This window comes from Haliotis rubra, unplaced genomic scaffold, assembly GCF_003918875.1.
Source record: "Haliotis rubra isolate DU_JTF1 unplaced genomic scaffold, ASM391887v1 Scf131, whole genome shotgun sequence".
Taxonomy (NCBI): Eukaryota; Metazoa; Mollusca; class Gastropoda; order Lepetellida; family Haliotidae; genus Haliotis; species Haliotis rubra.
In genome coordinates, this window is record NW_025765237.1 from 734,482 (window position 1) to 753,541 (window position 19,060).

At 38.4% G+C, this 19,060-nt stretch overlaps 4 protein-coding genes across 9 annotated transcripts in view; 2 read left to right on the plus strand and 2 right to left on the minus strand.

Annotated features, from left to right (window-relative positions):
* Positions 1 to 1,246: 1,246 nt before the first annotated feature.
* Positions 1,247 to 5,891, minus strand: LOC124267416 (60S ribosomal protein L35-like). Of its 2 annotated transcripts, none has more exons than XM_046702334.1 (4): positions 5,813 to 5,891; positions 3,550 to 3,624; positions 2,331 to 2,392; positions 1,247 to 1,534 (listed from the first exon to the last, which is right to left on the minus strand). In XM_046702334.1, exons 1-4 carry the CDS (start codon positions 5,813 to 5,815, stop codon positions 1,303 to 1,305), a joined length of 372 nt encoding a protein of 123 aa, XP_046558290.1. In that variant the 5' UTR covers positions 5,816 to 5,891; the 3' UTR covers positions 1,247 to 1,302. The 2 variants fall into 2 exon arrangements, with proteins under 2 accessions (XP_046558290.1, XP_046558289.1); XM_046702333.1 differs by lacking the exon at positions 5,813 to 5,891 and adding an exon at positions 5,682 to 5,705.
* Positions 5,892 to 6,036: 145 nt separating this feature from the next.
* LOC124267415 (actin-related protein 2/3 complex subunit 5-C-like) lies at positions 6,037 to 12,019 on the plus strand. The gene is made up of 4 exons (XM_046702332.1): positions 6,037 to 6,256; positions 7,045 to 7,117; positions 8,649 to 8,825; positions 10,001 to 12,019. The coding sequence occupies exons 1-4, from the start codon at positions 6,120 to 6,122 to the stop codon at positions 10,109 to 10,111; spliced, it is 498 nt and encodes a 165-aa protein (XP_046558288.1). The 5' UTR covers positions 6,037 to 6,119; the 3' UTR covers positions 10,112 to 12,019.
* Positions 12,020 to 15,034: 3,015 nt separating this feature from the next.
* On the minus strand, positions 15,035 to 17,635 carry LOC124267410 (FK506-binding protein-like). Of its 2 annotated transcripts, none has more exons than XM_046702324.1 (2): positions 17,542 to 17,635; positions 15,035 to 16,781 (listed from the first exon to the last, which is right to left on the minus strand). In XM_046702324.1, the coding sequence occupies exon 2, from the start codon at positions 16,758 to 16,760 to the stop codon at positions 15,672 to 15,674; it is 1,089 nt and encodes a 362-aa protein (XP_046558280.1). In that variant the 5' UTR covers positions 16,761 to 16,781; positions 17,542 to 17,635; the 3' UTR covers positions 15,035 to 15,671. The 2 variants fall into 2 exon arrangements, with proteins under 2 accessions (XP_046558280.1, XP_046558279.1); XM_046702323.1 differs by having other exon boundaries at positions 15,035 to 16,784.
* Positions 17,636 to 17,862: 227 nt separating this feature from the next.
* The window catches only part of LOC124267406 (golgin subfamily A member 1-like), a 34,923-nt gene continuing 33,725 nt past the window's right edge, over positions 17,863 to 19,060 (plus strand). For all 4 annotated transcript variants that reach the window (XM_046702316.1, XM_046702319.1, XM_046702318.1 and 1 more), the window contains exon 1: positions 17,863 to 18,119. The gene's annotated coding sequence lies outside the window, so the exon portion shown is untranslated. The remainder of the gene's footprint in view (positions 18,120 to 19,060) is intronic.

Genomic DNA, 19,060 nt, shown 5'->3' on the forward strand with positions numbered 1-19,060 from the left:
GCCCAATTGTAAATGCGGTTACGGATTTAATTGTAATTAAAACAAGGGTTATTTTTCTTATTCCTGATATAAGATAATTGTGTGAAACTCTGGTGTGTTTTGAGTATCTCTTTTTGTCTACCGGTAATTGCTCAACAGTAAAACATATCTCATGAAGAGTGAGTGAGTGAGTTTGGGTTTACAACGCATTCAGTAATATTCCATATATGGCAGCGGTCTGTAAATAAGTCGAGTCTGGACCAGACAATCCAGTAGTCAACAGCATGAGCATCTACGCAATTGGGATACGATGACATGTGTCAACCAAGTCAGCAAACCTGACCACCCGACCCCGTTAGTCGCCTTCTCGTGAAGAAGCAAATTCAAAAGGCACAGCATCTCGGAATTAAATCTGTTTACCTTCGTGATGTGATTGAGGCATGCAAGGTGAAATCTAGTGAGGATGATCTAGTATCTAGAAATACCCAGAACATCTTCAAGCGTAAGACAGACGCTGGCCTTTTCGCTTCCATTGAACAGTTTGTTTAAAAAAAGGTGGTTATCTATATCCTCTTCGCATATTATACAAAATGGAAACTTTTGAATTTGGAGATAGGATCAAATTCATAAATAATTTTGTTGGTGTTCCACACAGATCTTGCACCTTGGTCATCTAGTGTCCAAGTGACATTGTGGGCTGCAAGTTTCCCAACAGTAAAATGTTAGGCAGTAGGGGCACTTGAGGTGATGACAGCATGGAGATAGGACAGGGCTTAACAGGAGGGCCAATAAATATGCCTTTCACTTATAGCGTTATCTGATGGTTGTATGATGTGACTTCTAATTGGTAATCACCCCAGCATGTGTAGTCCCAATGCAGATGTTCTTAATCTCTGAATCTCTGGTCTCCCTTTCAATATAAATGGGCTTGTTTGTTACTATCAAAATTATATATATTCCGAGACTAAGCTTTAGTCTAGTTGTACCCTTGTGGAGAATCAAGCACGTCTTCGGCGTGACGAGCCAACGCTTTAACCATTAGGCTACCCCACCGCCCACCATGGAAGACAAAGCTTTTATCGTCCACTTGTTCATCTGTTCTGGACTGGATTATTAAGAAGTCATTTTGGAGTGGATATACTGTTGACTTCTGTGTAAGATACACATACACTCCATCTTAACAAAGATATTGTTTCCATGGTTTATCATCTCCAGAATGCATGTTTACACAACTTCATCTCTTCCCTAGACACCTTATGGAAAGGTTGATAAATGACAGAAAACATTTTTTTTTTACTTTTTTTATTCCCCACAAATAGACATTTAAGCTTTGACTGCGTACTTTCGTGTAGGGTACAGGCGCTCTTTCTTCTGTTCCTTCTTTGTCTTGATAGAGCGTTCAAACTTGGAGAGTGCACGCCTCATTGCTCTCGTCTTCTTGGGACGGAGATCCTTGGGCTTGAAGCGCTTTGTCTTGTAGAATTTCCTTAGGTTCTCCTTCTGTGTCTGATTAATGACTGTCAGGACTCGAGCGATAGATTTCCTCACAGAGCATCTGCAACAATTCCATTAGAATTCATTTCATCAATATTCAAAGCAATAATTAACTTAAAACATTAGCTATACATGAGCTTAAAAGATTTTGACAGGCAATCTGTAGACCATTGCCTGTGCAGACATTGATGATTTTTTTCATACATGTACTATCTTTTGCATCTATGCAACACAGACGTTTTACCACTGTTTCATGTCATACAATTCTTTCCTCTGAGAAGCCCAATCATTGTTTTCACTACCACTTAGTTTTACCTCAACACCTACATGTTTCAGCGATAATCCATCTGTATCCCTGGCTGGTGCATACAAAGACAAGAAAAAGGCAAACCATTGGTAAATAGAACCAGTGTTCTATTGAGGACTTCCACTGACCCTCAAGGGCTCCTTACTTCAATGTCAATTTTGACAGAGCAATATTCTACATCAAACGGTGTGTTCGGCTTGACCGTTGTTAATTGCATGATTTGTTGCCTGTGAGTCTAGATGAGACAATCCAATGATGGATACTGAACAATCCATGCCATCGGGTTAATTAGTTTTAATGCATCAACCAAGTCGCCTGATCCTTTCTTTTCTGTGTGTGTGTGTGTGTGTGTGTGTGTGTGTGTGTGTGTGTGCACGGCTTTTAAACTGGGACAGGGTACCATATCTTCATAGAAGGTCAACATCAATAGCTGCCCACTCAATTGAGCCTATGAGTAGTGTTACCTACCCTCTTCAATTTGGTAAAAGGTGTCTTTATTGTAAACCCAGTAGATTTACTGGAGACCTATTCTCTATGGGAGTTTGCTTACATCTTAGCCAACTTTGAGGCAGCTCCTCCTGTAACCTTGGCAACACGAAGACCAGCAAGTTCCTGAAATTGTCAAGACAAGGTCATTGGTCAGATAAATCATGGGACACCAGGTCTATATGAAATGTCCACACACAATAACAATTCAAAGTCTTTATTTGTGGTCTCTAATACAGTAGCTTTAACCCAAGGATCAATGCCTCAATAGTACTCAAAATATTTCTTGACATAGGTATCAACTGGAACAGGGTTCCTAGTTTCATTACCAGATCAAATTAACTCAACCCTGTTGGGCGTCTTTTGCTCTTTCATGCCACGCCTAACAATATCTCAGCTGTATGATGGCAGTCTGTGACAGAACAGAACTGTAACACTGACCACCAAATCCTGATAGTTTTTACAAAGGTGTATTTGTAACGGGACCCAGGTTCTGAATTACCCTGATATATTACAAAGGTGTATTTGTAACATGGTTAAATATTGAATATGGCATGGCACGGATAAAAAATTCTCTGTGCCCATTTTAGAGACATAACTCAACTTTAGTCATTTAATCCCCACAACAAAACACTTTAGCAAATAACAAACAAGCAAAAACATTTATTGACTTTATCACCCAGGAAATCACTGGAATTAAGATGGATGATGTAAAGAAATCTGGTTGTTTTTCCACTTAGAGTGATGGGTGTACTGATAGTTTGGTTATTGACAAGGAAATTGTGTATGTTAGATAGGATATATTGAACAAGTGAACCTGTCACAAAAAGTCTTAGCTATTAAAGGGGCTGGGAAAGCAGAACAAATGAAGCTTAAGAAAGCCATCTTAAACAGAAGCAAATCAGTGATAACAGAAGCAGGTTACATTTGTTATTTACTAACAATGAATTTCAAATGATTGTTATCATTACCACAGTCATTTATTCTAAAAACATGTGGACACACTTGATTTCTGAAAGGCACATCTAAAATATTTGTCTGGTGCTCTAAGGCACACTTCAAAGAAAAAGTATTTCTATCCCTGTTGTAAGCAACTCAAAATTAACTGCCTATTGAACTTATTCTTCATATTTCAATATATTCAAAGCTCATCCAGAGCTGTAAAAAGTGATTACACTTTCACCAGTTAATTAGGGAGTGTTCATTATATCAGCCACTGTGAACTTAAGATTTACTAGCATGGTTCACAAGGGTGTGGTCTGACAGAGATTTATGGTTTTTACCTCTTGCAGATCCTGGAGCTGCTTGGTAAGATCTTCCTTCTTCTTGCCGCGAAGTTCCTTAGCCTTTACCTTGGCCTGCAACATAAAACGATAATCAAATATTTTCTGACAATTTCTAGTCTTAGTTTAGTTGTAGTAAAACAGTGGAAGGTAAGTAGTAAGCATGGTAGGTGTCTTCAGGGTTTCAACAAACTTTTTCAAATCAGAAAGTCACAGGCATTGCAAGATTTTATCATGTAACAATAATAGTTTGGAAGTGGAACACTTTTTATGGATAGACAACTTCTTTGTTGCAGTAGTAGTTACAACGTTTTGGTGTAGATCCTAACACCGTTATCAAGCAAATGATACACAACATTTGCACAAGGAGAAATATATACATGGCGGGTATTGGTTTATACAATAGAAGAGGTTGATGTACGGTGTGTTGACATGACACTTGTTGTGATAGGAATGATTGAAGCCAGTAGACAAAGGGTGGGTTATTCTTGATTAGGCTTGATGCCTAATAATAGTTTTCATTACACTCACAACATATTTTAGTAACATAAATGACAGTTGGATACAGCATTAGAAATAATCGCCAGCTCAGAGGCCCAGCGCCGGTTGTTATGGTATTGGCCCGGCAGTTTCATATATCTGCAGGCCCTTGTGCCCTTCAGTACATTATCTGTCTTTTTTTTCAACTTGAATCTTTCCCTTCATTTTATTTCTTTATTAACGTACGCTTTGTGCAAAGGAATGTCAACACTTAAATAAAAACGTCTATCTGCGTCATAGGCATGGCTACTTGATTTTATAGAAATAGTGTGAAACTGTGTACAGTGTAGTCTATTTCAGGGTTCGAAATACCCCATATATTAGTGTGCCATGGCACGGTAAATACAGAAATGGCACGGATAAAAAATGCTCTCGGTGCCCTTTTGACACGCCTAATTTTTTAAGAGACATAAATCACATTTAGTCATTTAATCCCCCAAACAATTGTATTTTTCCAAATTGAATAATACCATACATATCTGAATGCTCATAAACTCATTTCTTTATTTAACAATAAATTTCAAATGATCATCATCATTGTCATTTACTCTAAAAACATGTGGGCATACTCGATTTCAGAAAGGCACACCTAAAATATTTGTCTGGTGCCCTAAGGCACACTTAGAAAAAAAAAGGATTTCTATCCCTGTATTTGGTTTTTATTGGGTTGACTTTAACAAAATGGGCCTGCAGATTTCATTCAGGGCCTGTAGATTTTAAAGCCTGCAGGCGGCAGCAGGCCCTGATGGCCAACTATCCAATAATCTTTGCAAAGCTTCCCTTTGTGTTTGCTGAAATTGAATTGACTGATGGAGACCCAAAATGAGCAGACGTGATTTAAGAACTGTTGTCACTGGATCTCCTACACATAATCTTATCAAACGAGGGCTGGTATATCATGGCCAAAGGATATTTGCCTGATCTTGCATAGAGATTTTCTTATTAACTTGGCAAAGACATGAAGACATAATTAATACCACTGATCCATGAAAAACCACAGCTTTCTGCCACCTGAGCAGTCCACTTTAACATCAAGATACTCATCGAAAGGATGCCTGTAAACTACAAAGAATTTGTGGGATGATTGTTGTAGACATTTTGCAAAATTTACGGAGACAGTTTCTCAAATAATCAATCTTGTCAGCGAGGTTGACATCATATTTCTTGGTGCTCAGAATCTAAGCACCGTCCTATAACAAAAGTGGATCAAAATGATAGCCTTTAAAAGTTAACAAACAACTCTAATGCAAAGCATAACCAGGCCTTCTGTCCCTGAATGTGAAAATATATACTTTCGCAAGTAATATGTCAATTAGTCCATGATCATTGACACGGTTCGTCTACAAGTTACAAAATGTAGATACAGGGTGGAAATCATAGACAGTAATAGGCTATTATCTGACCCAAACTGAAGCTTTTTGTTAGACAGCTGTCAATTATGACAGATTTGTATGTGCACAAAATATACGTGTCAGTTACGGTTCGGATATTATACCGCAATAGAAACGCAAAGTAAAGAAAATCCTTTCAAATGTGGGTTGTTTACGTACGGGCACCGCGATTCACAAGTGCAAAATTACATCGCTACATACCCTAAACATAAAATGACCGGTCAGACATATACTTTATTCATTATTTATTGACAAGATACGTCGTATGGTAACATATGAGTAGGAAGGGACATAGGATTGCATAGATAATAAAAGAACCATGTTGTATGTACCATGTTGGAAGATGTCAGAATAGTAAAGGCCGGAACGAGGTTCTGAAAACATCGACTTCCGGTACAATGTCGTTATAGAAAAGGTGATACAATATTCCCCATACAAGTAATTTAAATCGATATTTATCTTATCATCGATACTATCAACAAGAAAATATCCCCAAGTTTCCGCGAAAAGTCTGTTCTTTAAAGCGGAACCGTGGTAAGTACTTGTCGTTATCTGTCAAAACGAGGCAGGATCATTCTACTTCCGGGGTGTGATTGGGTCGGTGCCGAAGACTTCAGTTTCCTGGAATTATTAGCAGCTATGTCAAAAAATACTGGTGCTAGCAAGTTTAGGAAGGTAGATGTCGATCAGTATGACGACGATCGCTTCAAAGACGAAGATAATGATGTTGCCGAACAAGGACCGAACGAGGGGGAAGTGACTACACTCCTTACTCAATATCCTTTACTCGAACTGGCAGTCCAAGTTCATCTCTGACTCACAGCATTCTGTTTCTTATTCAGGAAATAATTGTGACCTACCATTTCAATTTTATTCGAACAAAGGCCTCATAACCAAATAAGTAATTGTATCATTTTGCTCATGAAACAGCTTTATGTTACTTCCTCAATGATGTCTGATGATGCCTCAAGGCAGTCTGGTGGGTTTCATTTCTTGAATCATAACTTGCATGAATAGGAAACTGTAGCAGCTTGTGAATAAATGAGTCTTCCAATTTCTATTCGCATATATACCAGGGTCACCAGGGAAGGGTCTTACAATTGACTTGATTGTTATTCATGAGGTTCAAAACACTTAAAACTCCCATGTTTTTCAGCACTGTTGCCATTTTACTTGCATTGTCAACATATTACTTACATCATTGCAGTCTCATTAACATTGGATTTTAACTCTGATATGATATCTCTCTGGTTGTTTCCGTGTGCTGTGGTAACATCAAAAAGGGAGTACTTTTAATCTATGTGGAGTTTCCTCTTATCTTTATTTTACACACATTTTTTCTTCATGATCAAACCGATCCATCTTTCAAAGAGTGCATAAATTCAGATGACATTACTTTTTGACATGGCTGAATATAATGGTCTCTAAGCAGGGCTATTGTATTTCCAGCTGACTGTATGTATTCTGATCACAATAATTGAAAACAGTGAATATTTGTCCAATTTTGCCGTATTAGACTTTTGTCAGTGTCAATATTTTGCATATTTTACTTAACTTTAGATACAGGAAAAAATGCAGATGCCCTAAAATTAGTGTTGAGTAGTGCTCCAGTCACAACAAAGAACCAAAATGTAAAGGTGAGAACACTCCTACGTTGTTGTTAGCTGTAACTCATTTTGAACTTAACGGTGGATGCTTTAACATTGCCTGATGACAATGGCGTACATGCTTCATTGGACTGAGGTCCTGTAGTTTGTTGTGCAAAGTTGTGTCCATTGGTTCCTGGGTTCTGTCTTAAGCCCAGATTTGATTTGACAGCACTATTCCTCTGCCAAGGGACCTGCTTCAAGTTTGTTCCCCCCATTAAAGGTCACATGCAACGTAAAACACAACTTTGCAGATTCTGATACCTTTAGGTATGGACTTACCTAAACAAATCATCAAAAATGCAAATTCAACTTATTAAGTGGAAAAATAACGCGATGGAAAAAACCGTGCGAAATCGGAGTTCAAACGATTTACTTAATTTCCCCAACGCTGGGGAAAAGTGGGACTTATAGCACATGTGCAGTGACACAGGTTTGCGCAACTTGGAAGGTTGTCTGGATTATAAGGTCGTGAGCAAGAGTAGTCTAATCAAAACAAATAGTAAATAATCTACTCATTACATAAAAGAACCTTGTTAGGATCTAGATCTACTCAGCTATGTGTCAACCAGTGGGGCTTTCGACATTTTAAGACGGAAAACCTTCTGGCGCTCTGGTGAATACCGGGTGAAGGCTTTGGTGTGAGCTATTTTTCTAATAATTTGTTGATATTTCACAGGTATTTAGCTTTTATATGTTATGACAGTAGATTACCGATTTAACTGTTTATATAATTTCATTTTTCTATTTCACCACACGTTCTTCTGAACCGAGTCAATTTCTCAGTTCGATACTTAAAAGCAATGTCATTATTTAGCGTTGACAGAATTTCTAACTGTGATATAGATATGATATAGCCGTTGTTACAGACAAAACTCAATGTCTGTTTTATTGACACCTATGTGTCTGCCTGCCTGTCTGCTAATGACAATATTCAATACACAACTTCGATCACTGACCACATGCAATTTCATCTTAACACCTATCAGGCTATACACCATAAACAAAACGCATTGATTTATGGCCCGAGTTCGATCTCTGTCACATTATGAAATTACACAGACATGCAGGTGTGATACTTGTACACATGACATGTTATGATGTCTGTTGATTGCAAAATGTTATACACAAAAAATGAGCATGTATTTACAAAACCCAACATCTCTATATATACACACACAATGAGCCGTGAGGGCATCTGCAAATGAACCAGCCATTACACTTGAGTGCACACCCACCCGCTCTGACTGGGTTCGGTATCCCGGCTGCTTCGTTTCTAGGGAAGTAAACCAAAGTACAAAATATTGCACTTTTGATTTGCGATTGTACTGTGGAGACACAGGTTAAAGTAGATCCCAGTCACGCTATTGCTGGCCTTGTGCTACTAAATTAGATTAGATGGTCAGACTCCATGACATGGTTTATTTCAAGTGTCATCATATGACATTGATTGACTGTCCCGTGAGACCCAACCCACTGACTCCCACCCTTGCTGATGTTCAGATTACATGTGTATTTTTAGGAGCGAGCCAGTCAGATTGTGGTCCGGGTGCTGACATCCTTCAAGTCCAGTGAGGTAGAAAAAGCTGTGAAGTCACTAGATACAAGGTCAATAGATGTATTGATGAAATATATCTACCGTGGATTCGAGAATCCTTCTGAAGGCAGCAGTGCAGTACTCCTTACCTGGCATGAAAAGGTTTGTGAAATGAAGAAAATGTGCTGTAGAGTTTAGCCACTAGTCTGAATGCGGAAGGTCGCGGGTTCGATCCCCGACCAGCGTCATACCAAAAGACGTTAAAATATGGTACTTGTTGGTCCCTGCCTGGCTCTCGGCATTAATGGGTACAACAAGGACTGGTCGGCTCGGAGTCAGTATAATGTGTCTGAGTGGGGTATTCATGCTTCACTGCGGCATGGTATCTCAGTGGGCTAGCACTATAAAACCAGCTTCAGTCTGGGCTAGTACAAGCAGCCGCACATACACATACACACGCATGCATGTCGTCATATGAGCGAAATATTCTCAAGCATGACGTTAAACCCAAGGTCACCTCACCTCACTAGTCTGAACCCTCTCTCTTGAAAAGATATTATGCCCAGTAAGACCAGCAAATACTAATTCATATACTGAAATTAACTGCTCATAATACTATTTGGGCTAAACGCCATATTTGATACCACCCGTGAAGATCTGGGTTAGAATTGGTCTTCAGCAACCCATGCTTGTCATAAGAGGTAACTAATGGGATCGGATGGTCAGGTTTGCAGACTTGGTTGAGACATGTCATCATATCCCAATTGCATGGATCAATGCTCGTGTTGTTGATCACTGGATTGTCTGGTCCAGACTCAATTATTTACAGACCACTGTCTTATAGCTGGATTATTGCTGAATGTGACGTTAAACAACAAGAAACCAACAACCAGCAGCCATGTATATCTGATAGATTTCATACCCAAGAGATATCAACTACTTGGGAGACAGCCCAGTCAACTAAGACACCACATTCAACCCATGATCATGTTTTTGAATACCAAGTCACCCATAAGAAATATAACAGCCAATGCTGTAGATATCTGGGCCATGTGTGTCTCCCAGAATATTGACGAGAGCAGTTTAGAACCCGCTTGCTCCGTGACTGAACACGAAACAGCTTGAATATTGCCAGTAGTGGTATGTAATGCCCCTTCTCATTGACCCGGGGGAGGTGGAGTGGTGTGTTGGCCCAGTAGTTAAGGCGTTCACTTGTCACGCTAAAGACCCTTGTTCGATTCCTCACACATGTACAATGTGTGAAACCCAATCTGGTGTCCCTCGTGCTGGAACATGCTAATATCACTCTCCTTTACCCTGTGTTCTATCTGTTGCAGACATTTGCCGTTGGAGGTTTGGGAAGTATAGTCCGAGTAATGACTGACCGAAGAAAGTCTGAAGGAGGTGTCATCTGTCTGTGTCTGATCACTTGTCTGACTATTTGTTAAGATATTGTGTATACATCTGCATGTACAGTACACACTACACACCTAAAGGATTCTGCCTGTATAACCTTTGAGATATTCTGAAATATTAACAACATAATATTTTTAAGAGTGGTCTGTTTTGTTATCTTAACTTATGAAAAATGTTTATAACTTGAATAATGTAAGCGAGCTTACAAAGAGTGTAAAGTTATTTCTTGGGAATAAAACATTACAAAATGCTGCTATTCTGCACGTTTCCAAAATTTTCTCATTATGTTACATACTGACTGTTTGACAAGGAGAAGGCAGGACACAGTTTCAAAAATAGGTTATTGTAACAATTTTTCATTTAGGAACAAAGCACATATCAAGGTTTTCGTCTGTTTCCAAAATAAAGTAAATGCGGTCAAAAAATACTCAAGTAGTGAAACTGCCTTACAGAATTCTTTTTCTTTCAAAGTTTGAGCTATATTGCTTTCAAAAATGTGATAGCATAAAGGTAATATTTTAATAAGCACCATCATTTTGCCCATAAATACTTGTAGCAAGTTTGCTGGTAAAGGTAAATAATTTTCCAAATCTGTTTTTGACATTTGATTTTTTGCATTTAATAGGTCGGAGAAGCAGACATTTCCTTTAGCTTTCACATTATGTTTACCTTCAATAAACTGTGAGTCTACAGTTTGCTTTCAACCATGTATTCCAAGCTAATGAACAAATATAAAGATAGTTAGAAAATGTTAGCATTGTTTACATTGTTTCTCACCTGTGTAAGGTGAGATCATACACACAAATATATTTCACTATTAATGCTTATGATTATCATGTTCAATTTGTTATATAACATGGGTTTTTAAGACCAAATAAATATGTAAAGTGAAATGAAATTTGATATGTTATTGTTATATTTTTCCAAAGTGATCAAATTTCAGTGTGAAAAACAATGTATGCAGACAACGTTCAAGTGGGAAGGAGTATACATAGCCAAGTTGTCAGTCAATGAAACAACCAAAGCAAGTCATTTCTTCTTTCATTCACCTGGAAAAACAGCTGAGCACAGCTTTCAACATATCAAATTTCTATTTTGTACAGTGTTAATGTTCTGTCGAGATAAGTTTATGTTTACTTTACAAATGATATTGAAGTACAGCAACTGAAATTGATAAAATTTGTGTCATATTTTCAAAGTGCTACGTTGAATTTGAAACTTCATGACTGAACTATAGACTTTTTCCTTTCTTTTCTCCACGAGAATTCTTTCATAAACCGATTTCATGACATAATTGTTAAAAAAACTCAGCCAAGTACTACAAGTGGCATGTTGTAGTCATTGCCTGGCTTGTGTACTTTGAAGATGTTACTGTATTGATCACATAATTCATGTACTATGAGGGGCACTGGGGTAGCCTAATCGTTAAAGCGTTGGCTCTTCATGCCGAAGACCCGGGTTCGAATCCCCACATGGGTACAATGTGTGAAGCCCAGTTCTGGTGTCCCCCGCCGTGATGTTGCTGGAATATTGCTAAAAGCGGCGTAAAACCAAACTCAGTCAGTCATGTACTATGAAGGTTGCACAATATACACCACATGACTCGTGACCATCCTTAAGTAAGATCCGCTCGAGTTTAGTTTCGTCAGCTAAATATCTTCCTGCATTGTTCATTGTCCATACTTTACAGCTTTTCACTACGTTCCTACATTACTGGGTACATGTATATGAAACTTTGAGGACAATGGAAAATGTAGAATACTGTAAATCTAGAGACAACTAATCCATTCTGTGAAGTACAAAGAGTGTATTCAGACAGACTTGTCACAGCTATAACTACAGCCCCCATCTTCATCATGTGCTGTCCAGTATATCACTGAATATGATTTTATATTCATCTTTTCCATATATCTGAATAAAAAGATATGTATTAATAGTAAGTCCTGTTTATTGTCAGTCAAGCATGAAGTATATGGTCATGGAGGCCTTCAGCTGCAGACCAGCCCACCAGAAGAAAACCTGCATATGAAATCGGTTAAACAAGGAATAGCGGTATGTGCCGTTGGTGAAGTCAGGGACACTATCAGTTCCTGGATTGTCTGGTCTATTATTTACTGTGTGCATTTATATAGCTGGAATATTGCTGAGTGCATTAGTGCAAACAGGTTAACTATATCGAAGCCTAAAACAATGCAGGTTTTTTAGGTCAACATATTGGTTAAAACTATGGTACACAACACGACCCCCTTTTAAACACACAAGTGCATCATGTCTGTGACAGCAGCATACAGTTATTTCATTAATTATGTAAACTCAACTGTATAGAGATGGTATTGTACTTGTTTGCTGAACATGGAGGGAGGAGGACCGAACGTTGTCGATGCTGTGTTTTCAATGAGGAAGATGCAGACCAAGGAAGGGTCGAAGTCATGACTAACAGGATTCAAACCCAGATCACCACTCCACTAAGTAATCTGTACTTGAGTCAGTTTCATATGAACATAGGACCTTGTACATCCAACAATGATGAACTGGCTGTAACAGACTGGAAAAGAAGAACACATTCAAACTACCCATCTTCAGCCTGGACGATTAGACAAGCCGAACTCTGTCCTAGAATAATGAGGACAAACAAGATGAATGTTGGCAATAGTTTATTAGGGAAGGCAAATAATCAAATGTTTTTCTTTTTAAAAAATAGTTGAAAAATTACTTGTTAAAATGTTTTCAGAGGATGTCTACCGAATCTGAAGTTGCAACATGATTGTCACTGGTTGTGTTCACAGAGCACATTCCAGTTACATCACAGAGAATTGTTGAATCATTAAGGCAATATTAGTGAGCAGCAATTCACATCATGGGATAGGGTGACAGGCAATAAGCCAGGCCATTCCACAAAGTAAAGTAGATAACACAATTCATCTAGTAGACATGTGGCAACAAACAGGAGCCTTGAGACTCGTCTTGTGACACAGTATCGCTGTCTCAGAATCACAATTGCCCTTCGGTCCCCTGCAGGTAGTACTGCTAATCAAATTTCACAACAAAATGTTGACACTGCTGAACAACATGAAACCTTGAGTTAACATGTTACTACACATGTATTTACATTGCTGCTTATCACATTATGCCATATCTCCTGTAACCCATACTGTTTATGATGCAGTAAACAAGTTTGATAAACTTCATGGACAACAAGCAGGAACTACTGTTAGTAGGACAACAAGCAGGAACTACTTTTAGTAGAACAATCAGGAACTACTTTTAGTCGACTTTGTGTGTAGATGTTGAGTTTTCTCATCAAAAACTATTACATAATGTTCCCTTAATCATTAGACATGAACAGATATGGCTGCCAGTCATTCAGCACATCGTAAATTGGGGAGAGCAGCATTCCCAGTTTTGTATGTGGGAAACAAGGTTTCACTGGAGTAAATAAAACAGACCTGTAAGTTAAAGGCTCCAATGATTAAACAGGCCTGGTGTAAGAAGTTTAACTGATGGATTAAATGGAGATGTTACAGGTTTCATTGACGTGCATTAATGGAGAAGATGTTAGAGGTTTCACTGACAAGGATTAACGAAGAAGATGTTACAGGTTTATTGATGAGCAACAACAGAGATCTGACAGGTTTCACGTGTGAGGATTAACAGAGATGATCCTAAGATGCTGATGGTTTCACTGACGAAGATTAACGGAGAACATGTTAGAGGTTTCACTAACGTGTAACAAGACCAATGGTAGACAACAAGCATAATTTCATATGCTGCACCACACAGTCTAAACACAACAAACAAGATTTCTTACAGCAATCACAAAATGCTTCCAGACCAGTATAACCTTAAATAAAAACACTCCATAACAATATTTATTCCTGTGGGCATAACAACTACAGTCTCAGTTAACAACACTGCAAAATAATCAGTTTTACAACATGTCCTTTATGCTTACAAGATTTTCAAGACATATATCAAATATCATTGTAAGTAAAGTGCCATTTTTATAATTTCTATCATTGTAAGTAAAGTGCCATTTTTATAATTTCAGTTCTATGATAGGGTTTGATCAGTTGTGTATTTTGCACTTTCCTTAACAAGAAGAAAATCTTGGAAGTCGCGGTGGCTGAGTGGGTTAGGCGGCTGACTGTGTGTGCTGGTGATTAGGTGCCTGACTCTGAGGGTGAGGGTCCGAATCCCGGATGGGACTCAAACCCAACAAAAGTACTAGAATCTGTACTTTACTAACAAAGTGTAACCCCAAATATACTGAACAACATTAAAAATGCACCACCCATATAATACAAAATATCCCCATCAGACTGAAATGTACCCATGATATCTGAGCATCGCCGGTGCATTTTAGTGTGGTGTGTTTCTAATGTTGTTCAGTATATAACATGTTACAGGTGACATCACTTATCTCTCTTCCACTGAAGCTGGTTAGCTGTACTTTCAACACTAAAGATGTTCATAATTACTGTCTAAAAACTAAAACAAGGGAGATTGATTTGGATGATAAATAAAATCCCTATCTTATGTCTTTTGATATCAAGTATATCAACACTTATAACAGATTACATCTTGACTTCATATATTTGATATGTCATTTGAGTGAGACTCTTCATGAATATTATGGCTACATATATCAGTGGAGTTGAGTCATGGGAAACCTATGTTTCCCAGTTTCAGGTCATTTCTATTCCAAGGTGAACTGGATCATCACTGTTTACAAGTATGTGACATTTTCTCAATGGTACAGAATTTTATGTTGTAACACTTTCCAACATTGTATGCTTTATTTCCATGAATTCTGACTTTGTGTTTTATAAAGAATCTTTGGTATAGATTGGAAATTAATTGCATGTCTTCGAGCAGTTACCAAACAGTTACTTTTTCATTATGTTATCAACTTCATCATTAAATCTGACCAGAACTGACAACAAAAAAAATAATTTATAATTAGTATGATTAGGACGATACTCAAAGAAACATGAATCAATCTGAAGCCCTGTGTACAGTGTAACCATGGTAACACTAATGGTACAGTTATTTCCCACAATCTCAAAAACATCCACATTTACAAAATGCAAGAAACACAAATGATGAATAATATCTTGCCATATAGACCTACACAGCAATGACATGGAAGTCCTTGTAACTTTGTAAATATTCAGTTCTGGACAAATGACTGACATCATGAGCATTGATCTATGCAACCGTGATACAATGACCTGCATCAAATAGGTAAGTAAGCCTGACCAGGCAATCCCATTACTTCAATAGTATGATAAGCATGGGCGGCTGATGACAAACTCCAACCCAGATCTTCACGGTTTTTTTCTGTTAGTTGGGACGTGTGGAGAGAACTTCAATGTTCCACTTGTTAAATACATGTGGCTCAAAGTATGATACTTCATTCAACATATTGTCACAGCCAAAACATACATTGTCAAGGTCACCTCTGTTCTCACTGTCCAGGAAGTATGAAACCCTCCATTTCTGAGCAATAAGAGTACTTTGTTTCTGAAGCCAGGCACATATCTTTCAAAGTATATAACTTGACCATTTGATATTAAATCAAACCGAACCATGTCAGGTGAACATCTTGCTAAGTCCTGAAGCCATCTTGTTGTCCATCTGTCTCTGCTTAACCTGCAGCTGACCCAACAGCTGCAGCACAGCCTTGTTGTGAGGTTCAAGGGAGGCCACCATCTCCAGGTCAGATCTGGCTGAATCTGTGTCGTCAAAGAAAAGATAAGCTTGTCCTCGGCGATACAATGCCTTAACATTCTTTGGATCAATTTCTATGGCCTTGGAACAATTCTGTAGAACCTCACTAAACATATTCATCTTCATCTGACATGCAGCTAGGTTGGAGTAACACTGACACTTCAATTTGCAATATGTTTCTAGCATGTGCTCTGGAATACTGTCTTGAGGATGGCAACACACAAGATATTTCAAGGCTTTGCTAAATCTCCTGAAGGCAAATTCTATGTTCCCAAGCTGAAATAAGGCGGTTCCCTTCTCCTTGTGATGAGCTGCACGGCTGATCTTCTCTTCTGGAAGCAGTTGCCATGACAACACAGATTCTTGAAATGACATCAAATGGATTCTGAAAGAACATGTATCACAGATACCAGTTTGGTCATTGAGTGAGTTTATTTGTATTTGAATATCGCACACCTCCCCTTCTTTCATCGTCTGTAGACAGAGGTCGAGCTGCCGAGCAACATCAGTATCCCCTTCGCCCACCATTATCACAATGTTATTCCCTATTTCATACCCAATTTGTTCTGCTGTTAATAAATACGAATTTAAAACTGCAATGTTAACATTGCAAAGAGTTCCATCTTTTGGCACCTGGAAACCAGTCCCAGGAGACAGGATTAATTTGGAGAATGTTTGATAGTTCCTAAATGTTCCCGGCAGAGACACAGTAGGGGAAACTGCAATGGCTCCATTTACATCATTATGTGCGGTGCCGTTACCATGAACACATTCACCATCACTGGCTTCCAAAATGTCTCTGTTTTCTGTTGCCATGGCAACAGGGATGCTATCTTTTGGAGTTGCTATGTCACAGTCTTGATACGTGGGACCATCTGTTGCCATGGACTCCTCAGCCATTTCACCATCCATGAACTGACATGGATCTTCATCTTCTGCATCAACATCCATTGTGCTGAGTCACAGTTCAACCTGCTACAGAAACATGGAATCTTATTATACAACATAATACAATGTTTCTTATCTTACACATTTAATGCTGCATACATTCTTGTAGGTTTGATAGGAAATCAGTGTTACCATTCCATACATAATGTCATAAAGTTCCCAACTAGAAGCACTGCTTAATGGTAATAGCAATCAGAAGTGCACTCAGACATACCTCAATAGGTGAGGCATACATACATGGGTTAAGGCACTAAATGTCTTTTAAAGCAAAGGATCAGCGGCTCAGCATATATCATATATAATATCAAAGAGTTTCTGTCATCAGTTTCAGGCTCTCGTTCAAAACAATCTGTTCTGACTGAGGCTTAGGTAAATTTCACATGAGAAGTAATTCATAGCCTTTTGCAGAAAAGTAATCATTAACTGCAGACATAGATCGCTAGTTTGTGTTAGGTAACCCCAAACTTCCTTATGTGACAAACATAATTTATGATCCATCTACACAAATACTTGTTTTATACATGGGTTAAAGCACAATATTAATTGCATATATCTACAACTTCCTGTAAATGAAGAAGTCGCGGCAATGATAGAAGAAACATGGCTATATGAGGACATCCACACTGCGTTACTGACTCTGAGCCTGGGGTCATCATTTTATATCTGAACCAGCTGATAATCCGAGTGGACTATGACCAATGCACAGAGTATACAATGATCGCATCTTACGTGATGGAGAAAAACAGGGGAGACGAAAGCGACATAAATCATGACAAAATCTTACGTAAACAATCCTTCAGTATTTATCAGGTGGCAACAAATACTTGTTTGGAATCTCCTCTAAAACCGGTGATCTCCCTTGACAATTTGAAAGGTGAAACGAATTTGGAACGAAACATGAAGGATATGTTTTCAAATGTACTTTCCTGAGTGTTTTACACGTAATTCAATACAGTTTTCTTTTTTGAGTGTAACAATAGACCATATAATGACTCATAATGCAGGTTTCATTCACAAATGTCACCTTACCGCTTTATTTGTACTACCGTATTTCGGAAATGTTTCACTATACAGCAAAGATGAAATCATTTCCGGTTATCTGTCATGGCCGACTTGTTGAGGTTCCTGCCAGGCTGGCCAGATTTTTGAGAAAATTTTCACATTTATGGTTACGTCTTTGATTTCTGATTCACATTTAGGTGCCAAATCATTTGTGGTGTGTATATATTAATGACTTGATACAACGCAAAGTCGGTGATCAACAGGCGTCTTGCAAACTAGGCAAAACGGGATATTCTTCAGTGGAACTGGCAACGCTGTTGTATTTGATGTACATGTCCCTTTCATCAATCTAAAAAACAGGTATTCTTTTATGTTTACAACTTCAGTGTAAATGTAATGTTCGGTGATGTTTGGGTTGACATTCCTTTTATATTACGTTTTCCGGAGCTATATGTTGTGATTGTATCACACTTCTGTATCAACGTGATCAATATTTGCAAATGTTAGTTTGATATGCTTGTTTCTTTACCAGGGAGACTAGCATCATGACAAATGGCAGTCCTAGCAAGGTGGATTCTAGTTCATAGAATCCAATTAATGCTCGTTTACTTCATCTTTAACACTCAACCGACATCATTAACTCACATGTGGGCAAGTGTAAACATTATGGGTGGTAGTCACTTCTTTTCTTGTAGCTAAAACTGAAAGATACAGATTTACTGTAGGAACAAAATGTCCCCAGAGCTGATAAGCACTCTATTGCTTTGCTATGTAATCTGCATTCATTTTGAGTACTTTTTCTTGCTGCGGGGAATGAAGTGATGTAATTTTTATATTATCCTGTGCCAAGACGCGCTACGCGACGACGACGCGACACACACACACATACACACATAAAATTTATTAAAATATATTTATACAGCGCTAGTTTATGGCATGTGCCACTCAAAAGAGCTGGAGATGAGTCTCGAAAGGCATTGCTCAAGTACGGTAGGCAGCACTAAACAAATTCGTTTTCAGCTGTGACGTGAATGTTGATAGATTATCCTGCGATCTGAGGTGTGTAGGTAGACAGTTCCACATTACTGGACCAGCTTTTGCGAATGAACAGTTGCCAAATGTCTTTGTTCGGGTGGTTGGTACCTCCAGGAAATACTGGAAACTAGATCATAAGGATCTGGGAGGGTAGTGTTTTTGAAGAAAATTTGAAAGGTAGCTGGGGGCAAGGCCATTCACACACTTGAACACTAACAACAGTATTTTGTACTGGATCCTGTATCTGACTGGCAACCAGTGTAGAC